This window comes from Heteronotia binoei, chromosome 19 (assembly GCF_032191835.1).
Source record: "Heteronotia binoei isolate CCM8104 ecotype False Entrance Well chromosome 19, APGP_CSIRO_Hbin_v1, whole genome shotgun sequence".
NCBI lineage: Eukaryota > Metazoa > Chordata > Lepidosauria > Squamata > Gekkonidae > Heteronotia > Heteronotia binoei.
In genome coordinates this window covers 7,799,037-7,823,374 of record NC_083241.1, presented here as the reverse complement: position 1 = coordinate 7,823,374, position 24,338 = coordinate 7,799,037, and the positions used below count along the sequence as shown (strand labels likewise).

The 24,338-nt window shown below is 48.3% G+C and overlaps 1 protein-coding gene across 1 annotated transcript in view; it reads right to left on the bottom strand.

Annotated features, from left to right (window-relative positions):
• The window catches only part of MCTP2 (multiple C2 and transmembrane domain containing 2), a 192,602-nt gene that overhangs the window by 85,062 nt on the left and 83,202 nt on the right, over positions 1 to 24,338 (bottom strand). Inside the window, exons 9-10 of the mRNA XM_060260234.1 lie at positions 15,343 to 15,507; positions 12,710 to 12,840 (exon numbers count right to left, since the gene is read on the bottom strand). Of these exons, the coding sequence (XP_060116217.1) occupies positions 12,710 to 12,840; positions 15,343 to 15,507 (296 nt within the window). The remainder of the gene's footprint in view (positions 1 to 12,709; positions 12,841 to 15,342; positions 15,508 to 24,338) is intronic.

Here is a 24,338-nt window from a genome sequence, read left to right as displayed (position 1 = left end):
TAAAAATGGAAGGAAAGAAAGAAAGAGAAAAGGAAAGGAAAGGAAAGGAAAGGAAAGGAAAGGAAAGGAAAGGAAAGGAAAGGAAAGGAAAGGAAAGGAAAGGAAAGGAAAGGAAAGGAAAGGAAAGGAAAGGAAAGGAAAGGAAAGGAAAGGAAGAAAGAAAGAAAGAAAGAAAGGGAAAGAATGAAATGGAAGGAAAGGAAAAGAAAAGAAAAGAAAGACATTGAAAGAAAGAACATAAACATAAGAGGAGTCATGTTGGATCAGGCCAGTGGACTATCCAGTCCTAAATTACCTGATACAATGCCCCAAAAGTACCATAATGTCCACCAGTGGGGTCAGGGCACTAGAAGCCCTCCCACTGTTGCTTCCCCCCCTCCCAGCACCAAGAATACAGACAGAGCATCACTTGCAGGGAAAGAAAGAAAGAAAAAGAAGGGGGGGCAAAGAAAAAAAAAGCCTCACCATTAGATGACCCCAGCCCACAAAAATGGAGTCGTTTGGTAAAAAAAAAAAAAATAGCTACTGGAATGCCCACTCCCCGCCCCTCCCGACTGAAAAAAACACACACACCCTTCTTTGCCGCCCAGGCCTCCCGGGGAAATCTCCTCAAAAGAACATACTGGAAGGCACATGAAAGCTCATACCTTGAAGAACACTTCATGGGTCTAAAGTGTCAGAGGATGCTAGCTTTTCTCTCAAACACTGGGGCCGTTTTCGCACTCACGTTTTACTGGCGCCACGACCCTCCTGACGCCGGCGAATCTGCATGGATTTCGCACCAGAAGCGCCGGCGCACCCAGAAGCGCCGGCTACTTCCGTCGCTAAGCCAGCGCAAACGCAAATCGCAAAGATGCAGGAAAACGTTTGCGCTGGCTTAGCGACGGAAGTAGCCGGCGCTTCTGGGTGCGCCGGCGCTTCTGGTGCGAAATCCATGCAGATTCGCCGGCGTCAGGAGGGTCGTGGCGCCAGTAAAACGTGAGTGCGAAAACACCCTGGGAGTGGTGAGAAGGAGGGAGAGGCAGCCCAGCTCCTCTGCACAACATAGAGACGGGGCGGAGCTAGCTTTGCTGGGGGCTGGGCTAGTTTTGGCTTTTCTTGTGACCCGCTAGTGAGGCCCTGCAAATGGGAAACACTGTGATAGAGGTTTACAAGATTTTGCACGGGATAGAGAAGGTAGAGAAAGAAGTCCTTTTCTCCTTTTCTCACAATACGAGAACTCGTGGGCACTCAATGAAATTGCTGAGCAGTCAGGTTAGAACGGATAAAAGGAAGTACTTCATTCAAATGGTGATTAACACATGGAATTCACTGCCACAGGAGGTGGTGGCAGCTACAGGCATAGACGGCTTCAAGAGGGAACTGGATAAGCATATAAAGCAGAGGTTCATCAGGGGATATTAGCCACAGCAAATAGATCAGGGTTTGGAGCCACATGTGGCTCTTTCACACATATTTTGTGGCCCTTGAAGCCCCCACCACCCTGTTGGCCAGCTTGGAGAAGGCATTTCTCTCTTTAAATCACTTCTCCAAGACAAGCCAACTGGAGGTTTGGAGAATGCCTTTAAAGTTAAAGTTGCTTTCTTTCCACCTCTCTCTCCATCTTCCTTCCTTCCTTCCTCCCTCCCATCTTGCAGTTCTCAAACATCTGATGTTCACGTCTTGCAGCTCTCAAACATCTGACGTTTATTTGATGTGGTTCTTACGTTAAACAAGTTTGTCCATCCCTGGTATAGATGGAACTCTCTGTCTGCGGCAGTGATGCTCTGTATTCTTGTCGCTTATGGGGAGGGCAATGGTGGGAGGGCTTCCAATTTCCTGGTGAACCTCCTGATGGCACCAGGGTTTTTTGGCCACTGTGTGACAGAGTGTTGGACTGGATGGGCTATTGGCCTGATTCAACATGGCTTCTCTTATGTTCTTATTACACAGTGTAACAAGATAGATATACGGAAATGCTAAAACCCAGCCTATAGAAACTGCGAATCAACTGAACATGAATTATGTACAGAATATCTCATTCAAAAGTCACCAGACCAGATAGATTTTGGCTCAGAGAGGCTTCTCCAGGGCCCTAAAACTAAACAGCACACACTTAGAACAAATTGTAAAAATTAAGGGCTAGGCATGTTTGGCGTATTTCAGTTTGAGGGTGGGCGCTACATGAAAATCAGACTCGTATATAATTCCAAGTCAGCCCACGAAGAGGACAGTATCTCTCTCCAATCATTCTGTCTCTGGCTGAATGTCCATCATCTCTGTGTGTGCTAGTGGAAATCAAGAGTGAGGAACTGCCATGGATAAGGTGCTCAAACACACGTGCTATTTCTTATGTGCACCCGCACCATCTCCAATGATGCGCAGGTGAACTATTTCTTTGGAAGAGGCCAATCTCCCATCATGGGAAATTTATTCCCTAATAGAAGGCATCTAAACCAAACAAATGGTTCCCCTTCCTCCTTTGCACAAGGCCTTCAAAAGGGGACCAAAACTGCAGAAGGCTTAGGGATGGAGTCAGGCAGGTGATGCAGTTTGTTCAAGGTGAAGTTGTTTTAGGGAAGGGGTGTCAAACCTGCAGCCCGGGGACTGAATCAGGCCCTCGGAGGACTCCTATCAGGCCTCCAAGAAACTGGCTGTCATCTGCTTCCTTCTCCCTCTCTCTTGCTTCCTTCTGCATAACAGCTTGCTTTGCCAAGACTTGCTCAATCGCACAGGACCTACAGAGAAAATATTCTATTTTCTCTATTGGCTGAGGCTCCTCCCTTGAGGAGGAAGGGGGAAGGGAGAGCTTGTTTGGACAGGCTCTCTCAATCGCACAGCAGAGCTACTGAGCCAAGCCTCTCTTCCTTCTGTTGGCTGAGGCTCCTCCCCTTCCTGGTCCCCTGGGGAAGGAAGGAAGGCGCCAAAGCTTCCTTTGCCTAGTTCCGTGGATCCCGAAGGAGAAAGCACCTTTAAGACCAACGAGTGAACATAAGAGTGCTAAAGTTTTAAGCATGTTTTATTTTAAGGGGCTTTTTAAAAAAAACTTTTTGTGTTTTTCTGTGTCCTTTATAAAGTCTGTATCGCTGCTACCTAATCTTAAGTAGGTACACGCAACGCCCAACACGGCTCGGCCCAACAAAGTCTCATTTATGTCAGATGTGGCCCTCATAACAAATGAATTTGACACCCCTGGTTTAGGGGAACAAGGAACAGCCCAGAGGAAATCCTTCCCCTGGCACCTGAGAATCCTGCACTCCTGCCTACCAAGAAACAGTACAGCCATGAAGAGAATTCTAACTCAAGACCCCTATAGGCCAAGGTGGCTGCAATTGGTCAGAAGCAACTTAGAAAGTGTAGGATTCTCACTTGAAAACCTCTTGGCGCAGAGGTAAAAAGTATTATCAAACAAAGAATCTGCGATATAGAGAGACAAAGGGATCTAGAACAGGCCCCCTCTTTTTTAGCAGCTACTGAGACCAAATATGTTATGAGGACGGCCAAGTACTTTTTTTTTTTGGAGGTACCAGCCCACAGAAGAGCCTTTACGTTGGCTCGATGCGCAGCCATGCCCTCAAAGGTGCTAGAAGGGAAATATAGAAAAGTCCCGTATGAAGACCGACGCTGTCCTTGTGCTATGGGAGAGGTGGAGTCGATGACTCATATGTTTTTTCGATGCCCTTTCCACCAGGTACAGAGGGATAGGTTTGTTTCCCCGTTTGTAGTTAAACCAATGGCAGACGCGGACGAGGCATGTTTGGAGAAACTTTTGGTGGATGCAAGTCCAACTATCTCTAGACAGATAGCCAAATTTTGCCATTATCTTGTGAAGTTCCATACTAAGAAACAAGAAACTGCATGTCTTGTATGACCTCTTGGAATTTTCGTTTATAAATGTTTTTATATACTCTGATTTAAAGGATTTATATAAATTGGAACTGACTTGAATTTTAAAATCGGTTCAATTATATTTTAGTTATCTTGGATTGTATAGGTGGGGAAATGCTTATGTATTTTATTGTATTTTATGTTTTTTTTAAGGAGGGTATTTTATACTATCTTAGGTATTTCAGGAGGGTTTTATATGATGTGTTGTAGTTTTTATATTGGTCTGTGACTGTAATAAAGTTCATTCATTCATTCATTCAACTTGCGCTAATTGATTCTAGCCTGTTTATATATGCCTGTAGCTTGATCTCAACAGACCTTAGAATTAAGCAGAGTCAGCCCTGGTTTGCATTGGGACACCACCAAGGAAGCCCAAGATCGTTGCGCAGAGGCAGGCAATGGCAACCCACTTGACTATCCTACAGAGCTGCCATGAGAGAAGAAGAGATTGGAATTATACCCCACCTTTCACTACCCAAAGGAATCTCAGAGAATTTTACAATCTCCTTTCTCTTCCCCTTCCCACAACAGACAAGCTATTACTTGAGGTAGGTGGGGCTGAGAGCTCTCACAGCAGCTGCCCTTTCAAGGACAACTCCTGTGATAGTTATGGCTAACCCAAGGCCATTCCAGCAGCTGCAAGTGGAGGAGTGGGGAATCCAACCCGGTTCTCCCATATAAGAGAGCTATGGCTGTGTTGGTGTAATGAATCTATGTAAACCCAGTCTGACAGCTATGCTTTGACAGCTGGTGATCTAGCAGGCATGCTAGGTCACAATGACCTTATCAGCAGGCCGGTTTGAGCCGGCAGAAGCCAAGAGAAGAAACCTGCTGAGTCAGCATGACAGTGCACAGCCAAGATTGGCTAGTAGAACTATAAGAAGACTGTGTGTGGAACACACAGGTCTCTCTCTAAGAGTTGGTGTGTAGGCGGAGCATTTTGTCTGTTGGAGTAAGATATTGGACTGCACTAGTGAGCACTTATTGTATGTATCTATAAATACACTATTTTGGCACTAGTTGCAGGTGTCTGGCTGATTTCTTTCCTGGAGCCCTGTGTCGGGCAGGTCACCAAGCTCACTCTGCTAACTCCCGCACCGACAGGGTTATGGGCCCAGGGCGGTTCTGCTGCGCGGAGGAGCACCGTGAGAGTTGAGCTGACCGAGAGTTTGGAAAGAGCCGGAGGCGAGGAACGCTGGTTGAAAGACAAAGCAGCACCAGCTATCTCGTTTTGAGAGCCAGAGGGACGACGGCAGCCAGCTGTGTGGAGGAGTCGGCATCATGACTCAGCAGCAGCTTGCAGTGCCCGTTGAGAAGCTCAACTCAGCCAACTACGCGGTGTGGAGCCTGAGAATGCAACACTACCTCAAGCGTGAAGGGCAATGGCGGTTTGTGAGTAATCCCCCTGCAGCGTTAACTCCTGCCGAGACTGTGTTAGCCGATAAGGCACTGGCAAACATCGTGCTGGCTATAGGAGATGACCAGCTAGTATATGTGTGTGGGAAGGACACTCCCAAGGCTGCCTGGGACGCGCTCAGTGGGGTTCATGTTAGTACCACTGCTGGCTCCCTTATGGCCTTGACTAGGAAGATGTTTCGCACCGTTATGCCAGCTGGAGGGTGTGTGAAAGACCACATCAAGAAGCTAACGGACTGTTTCGTTGAGCTTGAGGCCAGAGGCAAGACTGTAGCTCCCGATGACCGCGTTTACATTTTACTGTCATAGTTGCCGCCTGAGTTTACTCCCTTGATAACTTCCCTGGAGACAGTGGGCGTAGCGACCCTGACGATGGAGTACGTCTGTGCCCACCTGCTTGATTTTCAAGAGAGGATTGCGGCAGTGAGCTGTCCGGGGGGTGTCGGCCCAGGAGCGTGCGGCTATCGGCTCGTCCGGGAAGACAGCCAAGAGTGAGCCAACTTTTGCTGCTGGCAGACGTCCAAAGGCTGAGAAAGAGGAGCCGACTGCAATGGCAGTCCGACGCTGCTATGGCTGTGGGTCGTCACAGCACCTGCTTCGAGCTTGCCCAGAGAGGGGGAAGCGGCGTGGACGGAGGCAGCGAGAGCGGAGGAACACCAGCCCGTGTGAGGAAGGAGCCCGGCTGGTCACGTCTGCAGTAGAGAGCACAGGGTCTGCCTGGATTTTAGACTCTGGTGCTACGAGCCATCTCTGCTGCAAGAAGGAGTTGTTGAACAATGTTGACATTCCTGAACACAGGCATGTTAGATTAGCTAACGGGACCACTGCCAATGCTACTTGCTCAGGCAATGTGAAATTTCCTGTGTTAAATTGCACTTTGCAAAATGTGTTATGTGTACCCTCACTACAGTCAAACCTGCTAAGTGTTAGCACGCTAATTGACCAGGGATACCAGGTGAGGTTTGAAAGGACCTGCTGTAAAATCCTGGGAGGTGGGGGAAAGTTGCTTGTAACTGGAAAAAGAGAAGGTAAAATATATGTGGTCCAGAATGAATGTGCCCAGGTGGCACAGGTGTCAAATGAGCCTGTGCACAATAAGTGTATACATTTACTTCACCGGAGACTGGGGCACTGCGGGTTTAGAGCGTTGAAAAAAACCCTGGAGTTGGTGCCAAGTCTAAAAGTGAAACCTTGCAAATGCTACTTGGATTGTCAGGTCTGCAAGAAGACCAAAAGCAGGGCATGTGCTGTTTCTAAGGAAAGCACAAGAGAAAGTAAGCGTGCCCTAGAGCTAGTTCACTTAGACGTGATTGGCCCATTGCCAAAAAGTCTGTCGGGGAGGAGATACTGCTTAGTGGCCACAGACGACCATACGAGGTACTCTTGGGTCTTTGCTATGGTGCAGAAATCCGAGGTGTACAAGACATTCATAAAATGGGTCAAAGCAGTTGAGAGACAATTAGGTGTAAACCTCCAGGCTATTCAGACCGACAGAGGGGGGGAATTCTTATCAAATGAATTGAAATGTTGGCTGGGGAACAAGGGCATTGCCCACCGTTTAGTGGACTCAGCCACGCCCCAAGAAAATGGGAAAGAAAATGGGCTAGCAGAGCGCACAGGAGCTGTGTTGCAGATGCAAATGTACAGAATGCTTGAAGATGCAAGGTTGCCAATTTGCTATTGGGCTGAGGCTATGTACTGTGCTGTGTTTATCCATAATCGTGTTTGGTGTAAACCTGTAAATGATTTGCCCTATAGAATGCTGTATAATAGGTGTCCAGATTTAAGATTTCTGAGAGTCTTTGGGACACAGGCTTGGGTTGGCATCCCCTCCGAGAGCAGCAGGGAGGGGGATGTCCGGGCAGAGAGCCTGACTTTTCTGGGCTACAAGCCAGAGGCCAGGTGTTATCGCTTCTGCGATAAGAGAAAGAAAATAATCCTCAGTAAGGCTGCCCAGTTTAATGAGACGTCCAGCTGGGCAAGATTACACTCCCCGGAGAAGCAATTTATACTGCTGCCAGCAACTGATAACGGTGCTGGAGTCCTGCCAGAGGTAATTAAGCAGGAACATTCTCCCGACCGGGACCTGGCAAGCAGAGGCTCAGAGAAACGTGAGCTCCAAGGTAGTTCAGAGCCTGAGACGGAGGGTCAGGAGGTGGAGTGTGAAAGTCAGGAGGTGCAACCTCTAACCACAGGGGCAGAACAACCAGCCCAGGAGGTGGGAACAGATCAGCCTGAAGAAGACAAGGCCGGTCCTAGCACAGAGCCACGGGTGTCTGCTAGAACCACAAAAGGCAAACCTCCTGCCAGGTATAAGGTACCCTATGTCACTCTGACAGTTAAACCAGACCCACCTGGGTTTGAAGAAATGCTAAAGGAAAAGGCTAAGAAGTGGAAGGCCTGGGTGGCAGAGTGCGAGGCAAAGAACAGGGAGGCTGAAGCCAAACGCCAGAAGGAGCTGGCTGACCAGGACAGTGATGATATTTTTTATCACTAAGACGAGTTCCTGGACTGGTAATGATAAATGTGTAAATATGAAATGTATGTTACTGTCTGCATGTGAACATGAAAACTGTGTACAGTGGTTGGGTGTACTGGGTTCAATAGATTAGGAGGTGTGTTGGTGTAATGAATCTATGTAAACCCAGTCTGACAGCTATGCTTTGACAGCTGGTGATCTAGCAGGCATGCTAGGTCACAATGACCTTATCAGCAGGCCGGTTTGAGCCGGCAGAAGCCAAGAGAAGAAACCTGCTGAGTCAGCATGACAGTGCACAGCCAGGATTGGCTAGTAGAACTATAAGAAGACTGTGTGTGGAACACACAGGTCTCTCTCTGAGAGTTGGTGTGTAGGCGGAGCATTTTGTCTGTTGGAGTAAGATATTGGACTGCACTAGTGAGCACTTATTGTATGTATCTGTAAATACACTATTTTGGCACTAGTTGCAGGTGTCTGGCTGATTTCTTTCCTGGAGCCCTGTGTCGGGCAGGTCACCAAGCTCACTCTGCTAACTCCCGCACCGACAGGCTGACCCAAGGCCATTCCAGCAGCTGCAAGAGGAGGAGTGGGGAATCAAACCCGGTTCTCCCAGATAAGAGAGCTGTGGCTGACCCAAGGCCATTCTAGCAGCTGCAAGTGGAGGAGTGGGGAATCAAACCCAGTTCTCCCAGATAAGAGTCCACGCACTTAACCACTACACCAAACCGGCTCTGATTTGCTGATTTTAGTTGTATGATGTGTTTTATGTTTTGTTGGCTGTCTCGGTGCACCTGACTGGTAGAAAGGTAGGATGCACACACATGCAAATACTGTTAAGACCCATTATGGCTTCAACGCAAGATATTTGACTGCTAAGGGTGACATCTGGCTAGGGAAATTCTTGCAGATTTCAGGGTGGTGACTGTGTAGGGCAGAGTTTGAAGAGGGGAGGGAGTTTAGCGGTGATATGATGCTGTGTTGTCTGCCCTTCAAAACTGGCATTTCCTTCCAGGGGAAACTGATCTCTGTATATCCCCTAGAGGCTGGCAACCTTGATTCCATACGTCCCGCATTAATAGCTGCACCCGACAGTTCATCAGCTGTTCTGTATTACACTGAACAGACATTTCCCATCATGGCCAATCAACAACACAGCCTATTGAACACTGACCTTTTAAAAAAAAAAAAAAAAAAAAGCTTTGAACACTTTAATGCTTATTCAGTCCTCTGACATTTAACCAGAGATCTGCATTTACAGTGCACAACAGTTGATTTTAAGTCATAACTATATTTAAAAAAAAAAATGGAGAGGCTACTCAAAGAAATTAGAAAGTTGTTTTGGGAGGGGAGGTCAAAAGACAGAAAGAAGGTTCCCTTTTCATAGCCAGCTGAAGCTTAAAAATGTGTTTTAAACATTCCAGAAGGTGGTGGAATTATACACCTTCAAAAGATGGCAAAATCCAGATGTGTTACAGACCAGAGATGTTTCTTGGTGTTCTGAGGGCTCCTCTCCTGCTGCCCCAAGGAACAGCTACAGTCTGAAACTCATAAGGACTTCCTGTTTAGTTTTGTTCTTGTAAAAAATCTCCTGGAACTTCTCATCCTGATCATGTTTTCCAAAACACCTTCTGGATTTTTTCCCCTTTAACAGAACAAAAAGTTCAGCCTTAAGAATATTTTCCAAAGTGGTTTTCTTCCAAGGGATTTTTTTTTTGGGGGGGGGGGGAGGGAGGGTGGGGAGGGTGGTGTAGCTGAGAAAAGAACCAGAGGTATAATTATTTAAATGCCTTTTATTTGGGAATAATTGCAGCGCAACTTGCAAGCAGCACTGAGGAGCTGAGCCCTCAAGGAGAACTTTGAGCAAACATTGGCAGCTGAAGCCAAAAAAAGACCAGAAAGGGAGAATCCCATTGCTGTGATATGAAAAGCGAGTCGGGTTTCTGAAAACAGACGTGAGTGATACACAATTTGGAATGAGCTGGCAGGGCTTTAAGGCCTATCAACAAGCTATTATTGAAACAAAAACTTGCTAAGGTGTTGGTGCAATGGGCAAAAAAGTAAATATTCCTCAGGGGTCCCCCAGGTGGATTCTTCTTCGGCAAACTGGCTGCACATTTTCTTCTGATTGCTGATTCTACAACTAGAAGGAGATCCAAGTTTGGCACCCATCTGCTGGACACTGTAAGCTTTCCACCTGAATAATCTGGTCTGGAAGGGAGGGTGGGGTGTCTGAACGGGCATCTCCCACAAATGTTTAAATGCAGCTCAATTCAGGGAGAAACAGAGTTGGCAAGGGGGGAGGGAGAGAAGGGGGTGGATTGAGCAATGCCGTTGCAATTTGTTTGAAGTATTTGTTTTCCTAAGAATGAAGGGGGAGGAATGAAGGGCCTCTTCCTCTTTCTTGAGTAAGATGTGAAATAAACCAGCTAGTTTCTCCCTAACCCTCAGGACAGATTAGGCTTCCCAACCCTCCCGCCCTGGCAGGGGACCCCAGGATTTCCACCCTCTTCCCCCGCTCCCCCAAAAAATGGAAGCGGGGGGAGGGGAGGAAACGGCCCAGGGGAGCATGGCGAGCCGCCCCATCCCGGAGCGGGCAAGGCCGCCACACCGCTGCCGCCCCCTCCCCGCCCACCGCAGCTGCTCCTCCGAGATGGGCCCAGGCTGAGCCCATCTCGGAGGAGCAGCCAAGAGGCAGCAGCAGCGCAGGGGAGGGTGAGACAGGCCAGGAGCATGGCGAGCCGTGAATCCGGGCCCTTCTAGGACCCGGACTCACGGCTCGCCATGCCCCCAGCCCGCCTCCACCCCCCCTCCGATTCCACCCCAGAGGCGGAGTGGAGCAGGCGAGGCTGCCGCGCCGCTGCCGCCTCTTCTCCGCTCGCCGTGGCTGCTCCTCCGAGATGGGCTCAGCCTGAGCCCATCTCGGAGGAGCAGCCACGGCAAGCGGAGAAGAGGCGGCAGCGGCGCAGCCCGCTCCGAGACGGGGCGGCTCGCCACGCTCCCCGGTGCCGTTTCCCCCCTCCCCCTAGCTCCACCCCAGTGTCTCCTGGCTCCACCCCCAAAGTCCCCAGATATTTCTGGGGTTGGACTTGGCAACCCTAGGACAGATTCTATGATCTCACACATCTGTGTGTGTGTGTGTGTGTGTATACAAGGTGGAACCCATTGCGGTCCTCAACCAGGGCTTTTTTTGGTAGCAGGAACTCTTTTGCATATTAGGCCACACACACCCTGATGTAGTCAATCCTTCTGGAGCTTGCAGTAGGCCCAGTAAGAAGAGCCCTGTAAGCTCTTAGAGGACTGGCTAAATTGGGGGAGTGTAGCCACATATGTAAAGGAGCTCCTGCTATTAGGGTTGCCAAGTCCAATTGAAGAAATATCTGGGGACTTTGGGGGTGGAGCCAGGAGACATTAGGGGTGGAGCCAAGATCAAGGCTGTGACAAGCATCATTGAACTCCAAAGGGAGTTCTGGCCATCACATTTAAAGGGACGGCACACCTTTTCAATTCCTTCCTTCCATAGGAAATAATGGATAGGGGCACCTTCTTTTGGGGCTCATAGAATTGGACCCCCTGTTCTAATCTTTTTGAAACTTGGGGGATATTTTGGGGAGAGGCACTAGATGCTGTACGGAAAATTTGGTGCCTCTACATCAAAAAACAGCCCCCCCAGAGCCCCAGATACCCGCGGATCAATTCTCCACGATTTTCTATGGGAATAAATCTCCATAGGGAATAACAGAGTTCCCAGCAGACATTTCCCTCCCCTCCCCGCGCTTTCTGACGACCCTGAAGCGGGGGGAGGGTCTCCAAACCGGGGGATCCCCTGCCCGCACCTGGGGATTGGCAACCCTACCTGCTATTAAAAAAGCCCTGCCTTCAACCAAAAGCCTGACTTACAGGCCCTGTGGAACTGGGCAGAGAGTTCCACTATGGAATTCTGGTCAAAAACAGCCAGAAGTCTCCCGGGCTAGGGATCAGTAGTGAGTACTTCTCTGAAGAGCATAATGCCCTTTAGGGGGGTATACCAGGAGAGGTGGTTCCAAAGATATGTAGGTCCCAGAACATTTAGGATTACGGTGACATTATGGTTGCCAAGTCCAATTCAAGAAATATCTGAGGACTTTGGGGGTGGAGCCAGGGGACGTTGGGGGGTGGAGCTAGGAGCAAGGGTGTGACAAGCATAATTGAACTTCAAAGGGAGTTCCAGCCATCACATTTAAAGGGACTGTACATCTTTTAAATGCCTTCCTTCCATAGGAAATAATGAAGTATAGGGGCACCTTCTTTTGGAGCTCATAGAATTGGATCCCCCGGTCCAATCCTTTTGAAACTTGGGGGGGGGGGGGCATTTTGTGGAGAGGCACTGGATGCTGTGCTGCAAATTTAGTGCCACTACCACAAAACACAGCCTCCCCAGAGCTCCAGATACACACAGATCAGTTCTCCATTATTTCCTATGGGAATAAGTCTCCATAGGGAATAAAAGAGTTCCCATTTCCTTCCCTTCCCCCCTACTTTCTGATGACCCTGAAGCGGGGGGAGGGCCTCCAAAGCAGGGGATCCCCTGCCCCCACCTGAGGATTGGCAACTCTAGGTGACAAAGGGTTACTCTCAGGGGTAGAATTCTAGCAGGAGCTCCTTTACATATTAGGCCACACACCCCTGATGTAGCCAATCTTCCAAGAGCTTACAAAAAAGAGCCTTGTAAGCTCTTGGAGGATTGGCTACATCAGGGGTGTGTGGCCTAATATGCAAAGGAGCTCCTGCTAGAATTCCACCCCTGGTTATGGTGACATATGTTTAGGGTCTAAGGATACAGTTACGATGACACAGAACAGACATCAAGTTTGCAGGGCCGATATCCCTCGAGAGACATTAACATGTTTCATTTCTCACATCAACTTGTTATTAAAGGTACGTAGTGCAATAACGATGCTGAGAACTTACAATCCCAAAACTTCTTCGTGCTTTTTGTTATCCTTTCCCCAGATTTCAATCTCCAACACATCCTTCCTGTCAGAGAAGTAGTGAAAATCAAACTGTTCCCTCCACTGTGGGTTTGCACTCTTACACAGTGTCTAGAAAACATGCAGTTATAAGTTTTACTTTTCTTTTAAAAGGTTGCATCATTCACAAAAAAAACTTTTCATCTACAAAGAGAGAGAGAGAGAGAGAAATCCACACAACAGGGAACTAGGCATGCACAATTCCCCCTTTGTAACCCTAAAGCCAAAAAGAAGACCTTAAACAAACTCTGCACTCAAAAATGTTAAGTCTTTGATATCCAAAGGGTATGCAAACTTGTCTTGATTTTAAGTGCTAGGTTGCAACATAAAGGGACGTGTTCAGGGAATTCTATTTCCCACCATGCAACAGGAGATGTGGGGAAAAAGAGCCTTGTAAGCTCTTGGAGGATTGGCTACATCAGGGGTGTTTGCCGTAATACGCAAAGGAGCTCCTGCTAGAATTCCATCCCTGGGTTTATCTATCTCATTTATACTCTGCTTTTCTCCAAGCAAGATTATAAAACAACTTCCTTCATTCCCCTCTCTTTACCCTCAGAACAACCCAGGGAGGTAGGTTAGGCTGAAAGATTGTGATTAAACCAAGATAACCCAGCAAACTTCCAGGAAACGGTGGAGATTCAAACCTGGGTCCCCCAGATCTTACGCTGACAGCTTCCCCACATTGGATTCAAGGAAAAATGCTAGGCAGGAGATCAGTCAAATACTGAAATATAACTGTTGGGGAATTGCCAATATCTTCTGATCTCCCAGTTCAGCTCTCGATAGAGATGAAAACACATTTAACGGTAGGGATTTATTTACCGTTCCTACATTGTTGTAAATGTTTACATGCTTTCCGGGAATCAGGCCCATAACCAGGTTTTTAAAAGTTGGGGGGCGGGGCGCATGTAAAAAAGTCAGGGGGCGCTTAATGGATCCCCTCGTCTGGCCGCCACCACTGTGACGGAAGGCATGCAAGCCAGGGTGCCAGGACATCCCACCTATCCCCCCGCCTCCTCCACTGCTTGAGGGGACTCGGGGGTGAAAGCTGAGAGCCGGGGGTCACCCCCAAGATTTAAATTGCATGGGAGGGGTATTCAGGAGTAGCCATTCCCCCCCATATAAAGAGCCAGGAAGAGTGGCTGTTCCTAGATATAGCTCCCATGCAATTTAAATCATGGGGGGGGGGGGGGTGGCCCCAGACTCTCAGCTTTCACCCCCATGGCAGTGGCAGGGGAGAGGGAAGGTCAGGAGCACTGAAGTTGGGGCACCCAACAGGAAGTCAGGGGGGCAGGGCCCCCCACAGAGCCCCCTGTAGCTACAGGCCCTCAGGGGATTCTGGGAGTCTCTGTCCCTGGGAGATGCGTGTTTTCCCCTGTGAGCCATCCACACGCAGCTTCAACAGCGGAGAACATTAACGTGTAGATTTTTGTTCAAAAAACAAGAGCAGCCCAAATGACTGTGTAAAAATATGTAAGTTGAGCTAGACCAGTTGCAGAGTTGTTTACTGTAAAACAGGGGTGGCCAAACTGTGGCTCGGGTGCCACGTGTGGCTCTTTGACACATACTGTGCGGCTCTTGAAGCCCCCACCACCCTGTCGGCTGACTTGTAGAATACATTTAAAGTTAAAGCTGCTCTCTTTCCACCTCTTTCTTTCCTCTCCCCATCTATCGCTTTCCTTTCTTCCTTCCTCCCTCCCGGCCCTCGAACATCGGATGTTCATGCCTTGCAGCTCTCAAACATCTGACATTTATTCTGTGTGGCTCTTATGGAAACCAAGCTCGGCCACCCCTGGTTTAAAAGGTAAAAATTGGGGTTGCTGAATGCTTTCCCTTCCTGTCCTTTGCTGTGTGCAACGATTCTAAACGGGACTCACAGTCTGCAAAGCTAGGAGAGAGGCTGTGACTCACTGGAAAAGCTTCAGCTTGGTATCCAGAAGGCCCCAGGTTCAATCCCTGGCATCTCCATTTAAAAGGCCAGGTACCAGCCACAGCATTCCCTCTAAGCTGAGTTAGTGTGAGCAAGCTGACAGTTTTTTAGCCTCCGCCTCACACATTTTTATCTTCGCTCACGGCGGGCGGCTCCAGAGCAAATCATTTCTGCAGTAGCCAAATCATTCGCTCACAACTTTAATGCCAGTAGTTCACGAAGCAGGTTTTCTGCTCACAAGACTTCGCAACTTGGAGGGAACACTGGTACCAGGGGATGTTAAAGACCTCAGCCTGAGACCCTGGAGAGTCTCACCACCACGGCTTTTTTTGTAGCCGGAACTCCTTTGTATATCAGGCCACACACCCCAATGTAGCCAATCCTCCCGAAGCTTACAGAAGGCCCTGTAAGCTCCTGAAGGATTGGCTACATCAAGGTGGGCGTGGGGGGCTAATAGGCAAAGAAGCTCCTCCTACCCAAAAAAGCCCTGGAAAGTCACCACCAGTCTGAGTAGACAATGCTGACAGACCAAGGGGTTCTAAATTCAGTATAAGGCAGCTTCACGCGTGCTCAAGGCCCTGAAACCCAACAACAAATGCCTGGAATAGACAACAAGACATCCCCCGCCCACAGCACCCATTTACCTTACTCTTATACTTTTGGTCTCCCATTCTCAACCAAACAAACATTTGCGTCATGCTCCCTCCGGGGATATTCTTCCCTTCCAATAAGGCGACGGTGACCGTTCCATTCCACAGCTGGCTCTTCCGTAAAGAATCCGCCAATCTCACCGTCCGCATGAAGTTCGCCTAAAGATTGAGAGAAGACGTTCTGGATCATTCTTTAGGACTCAGAGGCATCGCTCAGGCTGAGTGACCGTCATCCTACCTAAATCCAGAGGGCCAACCGCTGTTGCTCCTCCAGATGCTTGTAAGGTTGCAGGATTCCAGGTGGAATAAAGCAATTGGTCCCAATATCCAAGGTGGTAGAGGTGGCTACAAGGAGTCTTCATTTACTGTCTACATGAAGATTTTTGTACAAGTGCTAGAACTTTAGAGACTTGAAAGTTCATCTCTGGATAGTAGGGTTGCCAATCCCCAGGTGGGGACAGGGGATCCTCCGGTTTGGAGACCCTCCTCCCGCTTCAGGGTCGTCAGAAAGCAGGGGGAGGGGAGGGAAATGTCTGTTGGGGACTCTGTTATTCCCTATGGAGATTTATTCCCATAGAAAATCATGGAGAATTGATCTGCGAGTATCTGGGGCTCTGGGGGGCTGTTTTTGGGGGTAGAGGCACGAAATTTTCCATATAGCATCTAGTGCCTCTCCCCAAAATACCCCCCAAGTTTCAAAAAGATTGGACAAGGGGGTCCAATTCTATGAGCCCCTAAAGAAGGTGCCCCTATCCTTCATTATTTCCTATGGAAGGAAGGAATTGAAAAGGTGTGCTGTCCCTTTAAATGTGATGGCCAGAACTCCTTTTGGAGTTCAATTATGCTTGTCACAGCCTTGATCTTGGCTCCACCCCCAAAGTCCCCAGAATTGGACTTGGCAACCCTACTGGATAGAGCTGCCAAGCCCCTGGTCCAGGCGGGAGAACATTGGGCCAATGGGGTCAGCGAGGGGATCCTCCTCCTACGTCGCCCGTGCGATGACATCACCCAGAAGTGACATCATCGCACCAGCGACATCACACAGCTGCCACTCTAGGCATTTCCGGGAAAACTCTATGGCTTTCCCGGACACTCTAGCCATTTGGGAGGGGAAACTCTATGGTACAATAGGTACCGTAGAGTTTTTACCCTCACAAAAGTCCCCCGCTGCAGAACGCAAGAGACTAGGCAACCCTGTCTCTGGACCAGTGTTCTCTCTAAGCTGAATTAGTGTGAGCTAGCTTACAGGGAGGTTTTTTTTTTAGCCTCCAGCTCACACATTTTTGTCTCCACTCAGGAAAAACGGCCCCAGAGCAAATTAAGTTATGCAGTAGCTCACAACTTTTAATAGCAGTAGCTCACGAAGTAGAACTTTTGCTCACAAAACTCCCCACATCGAAAGCAACATACACTGATATGAATCAGATGTCAAACTCAGAGCACGTGTGAAGGATGGAATAATCCCAGGAAAAGGCCAACTCTTAGTTCAGTCGGAAACGTAGTTGCAACAAACTAATATCCATCCTCTCTCTCCCCCCCATACAAACACACCCTACACCTCCATTACTACAGCATCACCCAACTTACTCTGAGCAGATGTTGCTATCTAAGGCCGGAGACAACCTTTCCAAACCACTTGAAATGCAATGCTTCCCAACGGGATGGGCTCGTGCATTCACCTGCCAGGTGTCTGTAGATCTATTGCACAAGGCACATGCAAGCACCAGTTAGTTTTCTGTGAAAAAGATCAGAGGCGCGGCTTGGAACAGACGCTGGCCTCTTCAGTGGGTGCTTTCTCTCTGTTACAAACTCTCCAGTAGGGAAATGATCATCACTTGCTCTTTCTTGCATATATACACACAGCACAGCTGAATTTCCTCTTTTTGTTAGTAAAAGCAGCTATGGTTTTTGCAATCCTACCCCCTCCATATACTTGCAAAGGCTTACAAAGTCCCATTTACGAACACAAAATTTGATTTTCTTTTTTACGCTGGCTAAGGACCCCAGTGTTAAAAAGGAAAGAAAAGGAGACAAAATCACTGAATGGTTACAACGTAAAAAATCAGAACACTATGATTCAAAATTTGCAGCTGCCTGGGTCTCTTTTTTGGAATACCTAGCTAACGATGATGAATATCACAATTTCTTAGAGGCTATAAATGCCATTTATGAACTATCATTTTTCCAACATTGAGTGTATCCTTTGCCAATTTATTTTTCCTTTTTAAACTTTGCTACCTTGGTAAATGCATGTATCCTTAAATAGAAGAACAAGTCAGGTAATAAGTACATTGGTACATTTATACTTTATATATGCAGATCTGTGTCTGTTTGTCTGCCTGCCTGACTGCCTATCTATCTATCCATCTTTATCTTGTGTATGCCTCTGTATTTTTGCCTTTATATTCTGTATTCATGTTATCTTTTAATTTTATTCTCGTCTGCTATCAAGTTTTAATTTATTTATTTATCTATCTATTGATTGATTAGCGAACTGGACATAATCTTAAATGCTAAATAAGATGTTCCATAATGCTATATATACCGTAGTGCTTTATGCATAGTAGAATTTTGTTATATATGGAATTAATCTATTTGATATTACTTAACCCAACAAAGTTTTGTATAACTTGGAATTTTTAAAATAAATGTTTTGAAATGTTAAAAAAAAGTTTGTGTATTAATAATTGCACAATAAAGTTTTGTTTTTCTCAAAAAGGAAAAGAAAACAAGATTCATAAATTCAGACGCAGAAGAGGGTTTTTGTCTCATAGTCCTCCCCCCCCCACACAAAAAAAGCTAAAACAACAACATTCCCATGAACATACTTCAAAGCCCCGGCAGATCTATCCCTCCCTAAAAGCAGAAAAACTATTTCAAACTCCATTTTCTTTCCTTTCTTTCTTTTTTTTAAAGGGAGTAATGTCCGCGAGGGATCAAAGGTCAGGCCTACAATCTGCCAATTGCCAAAGAAAAATGGCTGCGCTTCCGTGAAATATGCTCTAAAATAATTTTGCGGCTTGGTATGTCCTAATTTTTTCAAATTGGATGTTTGTCTTGGAAACGCTTCTTTCTAACTTGTCCATAAAACAGGCCGGGCTTTTAGCTTTGCGAGGCCTCCGAAAATGGAATCCGAGGCTGGCCATTAAAAGGGGCTGGGAGATTGCTTCCATATGGCGGAACAGCATGGGAGCGGAGAGGCCAAAACCTACAGCAGGCCGCACTTGGCTGGAAGCTTCCAGTCTATCCGCGGACACTCGTTGCGTTACAGGAGAACATCTGGATTATTGCTTGTAATGTCCCTGGGAAATATCCACTTCCCATCAAAGGCCTTTATCTATCTCCACCGTACTTTGAACATTTTAGTGCATGGCGCAGCCGCGTTTGATGTGAGGCACTCGCTGCGTTCAAATCCAAAGCGGCCTCCTCCTTCCAGCCCCAAACCCCGGCCTGATCTCCCTTATTTTTTCGGGGGGGGGGGGTTGTTTTTCCTTTGGCTGATGGGGAAGAAGAGCGAGAGAGTGCTGGTGCCCAAAAAGTCAAAACAATATCGCAATTAAGAAATGATTGTTAACTATTTGCACGACTTTTTTTTTTTGTAAATCAGGAACTCTTTTGCATATTAGGCCATGCCCCTCTCATGCAGCCAATCCTTCAAGGGTTTATAGGGCTCTTCGCACAGGGCTCTTTGTACTGTAAGCTCCAGGAGGATTGGTTACATCAGGGGTGTGTGGCCTAATATGCAGAGGAGTACCTGCTACAAAAAAAAAGCCCTGGCTATTCGGATTTATTTTACTTTGAGAGGAGGTAACTCCCCTCCCCCCAAAATATATATATAAGGAACTCCCATTTTGATCATTGAACTGGAAATCCGACAGGAGCCATTACGTCAGCTTTTAATTTACTACCTGTTTTCCCCACACACTTATCACACTACTTCTTCAAAACATTTTTTTTTTCAGTTCTATGCGCTCCACCCTGCCAGATTCAAGCCAACCTTTAGGGCCATGAGCTTTTCCAAGTCCTTCCTACCAGCTATTCCAGGATTAGCAATTGCTGGACACCTGGTTGTCTTATCGTTCCTTTAAAGAACATGGTGCTCTCTTTACCCCCTCCCCCCTACACACACATAGCCATCCAGTGAAGAAGGGACACTGAAACCTAGCAACTGCTTCAAATTCCCCAGCATCCTTCAGGGCAGAGGGGAGATCTGAACCCAGATCTTCCAGCTCTAAACCCAGCGCTGCTAATGCCTGCACCACACTGGCTCGTTATAGGCCTCTATGCCGAAATATCTTTAATTAGCCCTCTTTGACCATCTGCTTGAGATTCTGAACTCCAGCACAACCTAGACAGCTGATTTAGGGTTGCCAGACGGGTTTACCCTGCTGGTGGGGGGTGGGAGGCAGTTTTCCGGAAGTGGGGTGGATGGGGTGACATTGCCGCATGCAATGTCACCGTCTGGCAACACTCTATGGTAACCATAGAAATTTTAACCCAAATGCTAGAGTGTCACTGTGCAAAGTCCCAGCTTGATGACACCACTTCCGTGTGACGACATTGTGTTGCTGATGAGGAGACTGTTCAGGGGTAGGGCTTCCCCTGCCAGCCAGTGAGCTGAAGCCCCCAAAATCCAGAGAACCCCTGCTCGGACCAGGGAGTTTGGCACCCTTAGCCAATTATGCTCAAGCCCGATCAACTAGCCACCGGCCTCCAAACCGCCACTGGCACTCGTCTTGCAATCCCTTGGACTTACAGATGCCAATCTCCGGGTGGATCTGGTGATCTCCTGGGATAACCACTGATCTCCAGAAGACAGAGATGTTCTCCTGGAGAAAACAGCTGATTTGGAGGGTGGACGCTGTGGCACCACATCCAGCTGAGGTCTCTCCGTGCCCCAATCGCCACCCGTCCCAGGCTGTACCCCCAAATCTCCAGGCATTTCCCAGGATTTGGCAACATTACTCGTGCACCAATACCATCTGTTGCGTATGCGGACTCTAATGATGTCTGAAAAGGGTGTTCCTGCCTGGCTTATTGGAGCCATAAGAACAGAGCTTGAGGACTTGGGAACAATGGGCAGCAAGATCCAAATCCCTGTTGCCCTGCACCAATCACAGGCCCCCTGCTGGTTAGGATGACCCAATAGCATGCTTCCGCAGGAACCCTGAGTTGTATACAGTTGGCCCAGTTCCTCGGTCTTGAAGTGCAGCCTACTTAATGCTGTAACTAATAAAGAGCTGATGTTTCACTACCAGCTCGCCTCTTCCATGCGTTGAACCCACTATATTATACCATCCCTCATAGCAAGTCGCATGCACCGGGCTTTGGGCAGGTAGTGTAAAAAAAATCCCTCAGCCTCAAGTTGTTTGGGGCATTCCAATTGGCTGATTTTGTTTCCCTGTGAGCAGAAGGCATCGGCCAGTGCATTGACGGTCATCTCAGGGCTTCAGCAACCGCTAGAAGCCTCTCTAGGAATCCATCACTGCATATTTTAAAACTTAACTGCTGTTCTATTCCTTTACCGCCAAAGGGAAACAAAGGGTTGACCTCCTCTCTCCCCGCAGATGTTGGCATGAAGAAGATAGAAGAAGATATTGGATTTATATCCCGCCCTCCACTCCAAAGAGTCTCAGAGCGGCTCACAATCTCCTTTCCCTTCCTCCCCCACAACAGACACCCTGTGAGGTAGATGAAGATATTGGATTTATATCCCGCCATCCAATCCGAAGAGTCTCAGAGCGGCTCACAATCTCCTTTCCCTTCCTCCCCCACAACAGACACCCTGTGAGGTAGATGAAGATATTGGATTTATATCCCGCCCTCCACTCCAAAGAGTCTCAGAGCGGCTCACAATCTCCTTTCCCTTCCTCCCCCACAACAGACACCCTGTGAGGTAGATGAAGATATTGGATTTATATCCCGCCCTCCAATCCGAAGAGTCTCAGAGCGGCTCACAATCTCCTTTCCCTTCCTCCCCCACAACAGACACCCTGTGAGGTAGATGAAGATATTGGATTTATATCCCGCCCTCCACTCCAAAGAGTCTCAGAGCGGCTCACAATCTCCTCTACCTTCCTCCCCCACAACAGACACCCTGTGAGGTAGATGAAGATATTGGATTTATATCCCGCCCTCCACTCCAAAGAGTCTCAGAGCGGCTCACAATCTCCTTTCTCTTCCTCCCCCACAACAGACACCCTGTGAGGTGGATGAAGATATTGGATTTATATCCCGCCCTCCACTCCGAAGAGTCTCAGAGCGGCTCACAATCTCCTTTCCCTTCCTCCCCCACAACAGACACCCTGTGAGGTAGATGAAGATATTGGATTTATATCCCGCCCTCCACTCCAAAGAGTCTCAGAGTGGCCTACAATCTCCTTTCCTTCCTCCCCCACAACAGACACCCTGTGAGGTAGATGAAGATATTGGATTTATATCCCGCCCTCCACTCCAAAGAGTCTCAGAGTGGCCTACAATCTCCTTTCCCTTCCTCCCCCACAACAGACACCCTGTGAGGTAGATGAAGATATTGGATTTATATCCCGCCCTCCACTCCGAAGAGTCTCAGAGCGGCTCACAATCTCCTTTACCTTCCTCCCCCACAACAGACACCCTGTGAGGTAGATGAAGATATTGGATTTATATCCCGCCTTCCACTCCGAAGAGTCTCAGAGCGGCTCCCAATCTCCTTTCCCTTCCTCCCCCACAACAGACACCCTGTGAGGTAGATGAAGATATTGGATTTATATCCCGCCCTCCACTCCGAAGAGTCTCAGAGTGGCCTACAATCTCCTTTCCCTTCCTCCCCCACAACAGACACCCTGTGAGGTGGGTGGGGCTGGAGAGGGCTCTCACAGCAGCTGCGCTTTCAAGGACACCTCTGCGAGAGCTATAGCTGACCCAAGGCCATTCCAGCAGCTGCAATTGGAGGAGTGGGGAATCAAACCCGGTTCTCCCAGATAAGAGTCCGCACACTTAACCACTACACCAAACTGGCATGCTCAAAGCAACCTCCTCCAAAAGGTTGACTTCGGAGTTTCCTTCACCGTTCCACCTCCCACCCCAGGTTCGTAAAGTACATTTTAAGGAGGCCAGGTATACAGACCCAAGACGGGGAATTTCTCCTATCAGACTAGAAAAAGAAAACGGCTTTTAAAACACACCGTGTTAATTACAGCATAAGCCGCAAAGCAAAATAAAAACAAAGCCGTCCTTCAAAACATCCTGAGCTTAAAAGGATGAGACAGGGGACGAGAGACCCGTGAACGGGTCAAAGATGCAATGTGAATTTGCCCAAAAAGAAATGTATATATTTCCCTGGTCCTTCTCATTAGGCAGGGAAACCATTCTGCAGAAAGACTTCCCCTATGGGAACGGGGCGAGGAGAACACGGGCGGGCAGCTGGACCGATCAGCAATGGCTCACGACCCCGTGGCAACAGAGTTCCACGGCACTCTGAAATGTTCGAAGAGCAGAGCGGCTTCACTGCCCAAAGGGCATTGCTGGAGACAGCCAGATATGATAACAAGGACGAGGAGGGGGGAGGACGGTAGGGGATGGTACAATGAAGGAGTCCACAATTGCAAGAGGAGGATGAAAGTGTTTGCCTTGCATTACAGCAACCGGCGCTGCTTCAGCGCATTTATACACGCATTTGGACGTTGAGGTGGCACTCACATTTGCTGCGTTCCAAGAGGAGAGGAGAATGTTACAGGGCTGGTCTCCTCCCCCTCCCCTCCCCTCCAGAAGCAAAACCGTTCCCAGATGCTGCGCTCATTTAGCACACAAAGTTTACTCAGCTGCAGGAGGATGCCCCCCCGTGGAGCTGAGGTCCGTGGCACCTGCAAAAAGTAAACCTTAGATGAAACGTTCTAATGAGGTCATCGCTGCGCCCCCTCGCAATCGGGGTCTCCGGAGAAAACCAGTGGCCCAGAAAGAAGAGAAATATTCTAGCATGCTTGCATGCGCTCTACCCCTCTTCTCTGTAGAAAAAAAAGGAGAAAAGGGACAACCCAATTCCAACTAGTTCTGCCAACTACAAAAGGCCCTTCACTGTGTACCAAACACCAGAGCAAAGCCCTGTCTTCAAGCATAGACAGCTTCAAGAGGGGATTGGATCAACATCTAGAGCAGAGGTCCATCCGTGGCTATTTGCCACCGCATATTGTTGGAACTCTCTGTCTGAGGCAGTGATGCTCTGTATTCTTGGTGCTTGGGAGGGGCAACAATGGGAGGGCTTCTAGTGCCCTGGCCCCACTGATGGACCTCCTGATGGCACCTGGTTTTTTACCACTGTGTGATACGGAGTGTTGGACTGGATGGGCCATTGGCCTGATCCAACATGGCTTCTCTTATGTTCTCCAGTCTGGGGCAGTGATACTCTGTATTCTTGGTGCTTGGGAGGGGGGCATAATGGGAGGGCTTCTAGTGTCCTGGCCCCACTGATGGATCTCATGATGGCACCTGGTTTTTCGGCCACTGTGTGACACAGAGTGTTGGACTGGATGGGCTATTGGCGTGATCCAACATGGCTTCTCTGATGTTCTTATGTGACACAGAGTGTTGGACTGGATATGCCACTGGCCTGATCCAACATGGCTTCTCTTATGTTCTTATGTGACACAGAGTGTTGGACTGGATGGGCTATTGGCCTGATCCAACATGGCTTCTCTTATGTTCTTATGTGACACAGAGTGTTGGACTGGATGGGCCATTGGCCTGATCCAACATGGCTTCTCTTATGTTCTTATGTGACACAGAGTGTTGGACTGGATATGCCACTGGCCTGATCCAAACATGGCTTCTCTTATGTTCTTATGTGACATAGAGTGTTGGACTGGATGGGCCACTGGCCTGATCCAACATGGCTTCTCTTATGTTCTGAGCCCAACCCTGGCTTGGAACCTGCCTTTTACTTGTTGTTTTACGTGAACTGAAATGAGGTTCCTAGGGTTGCAGGGTCCCTACGTCGCTCCAGCGGGGGGATT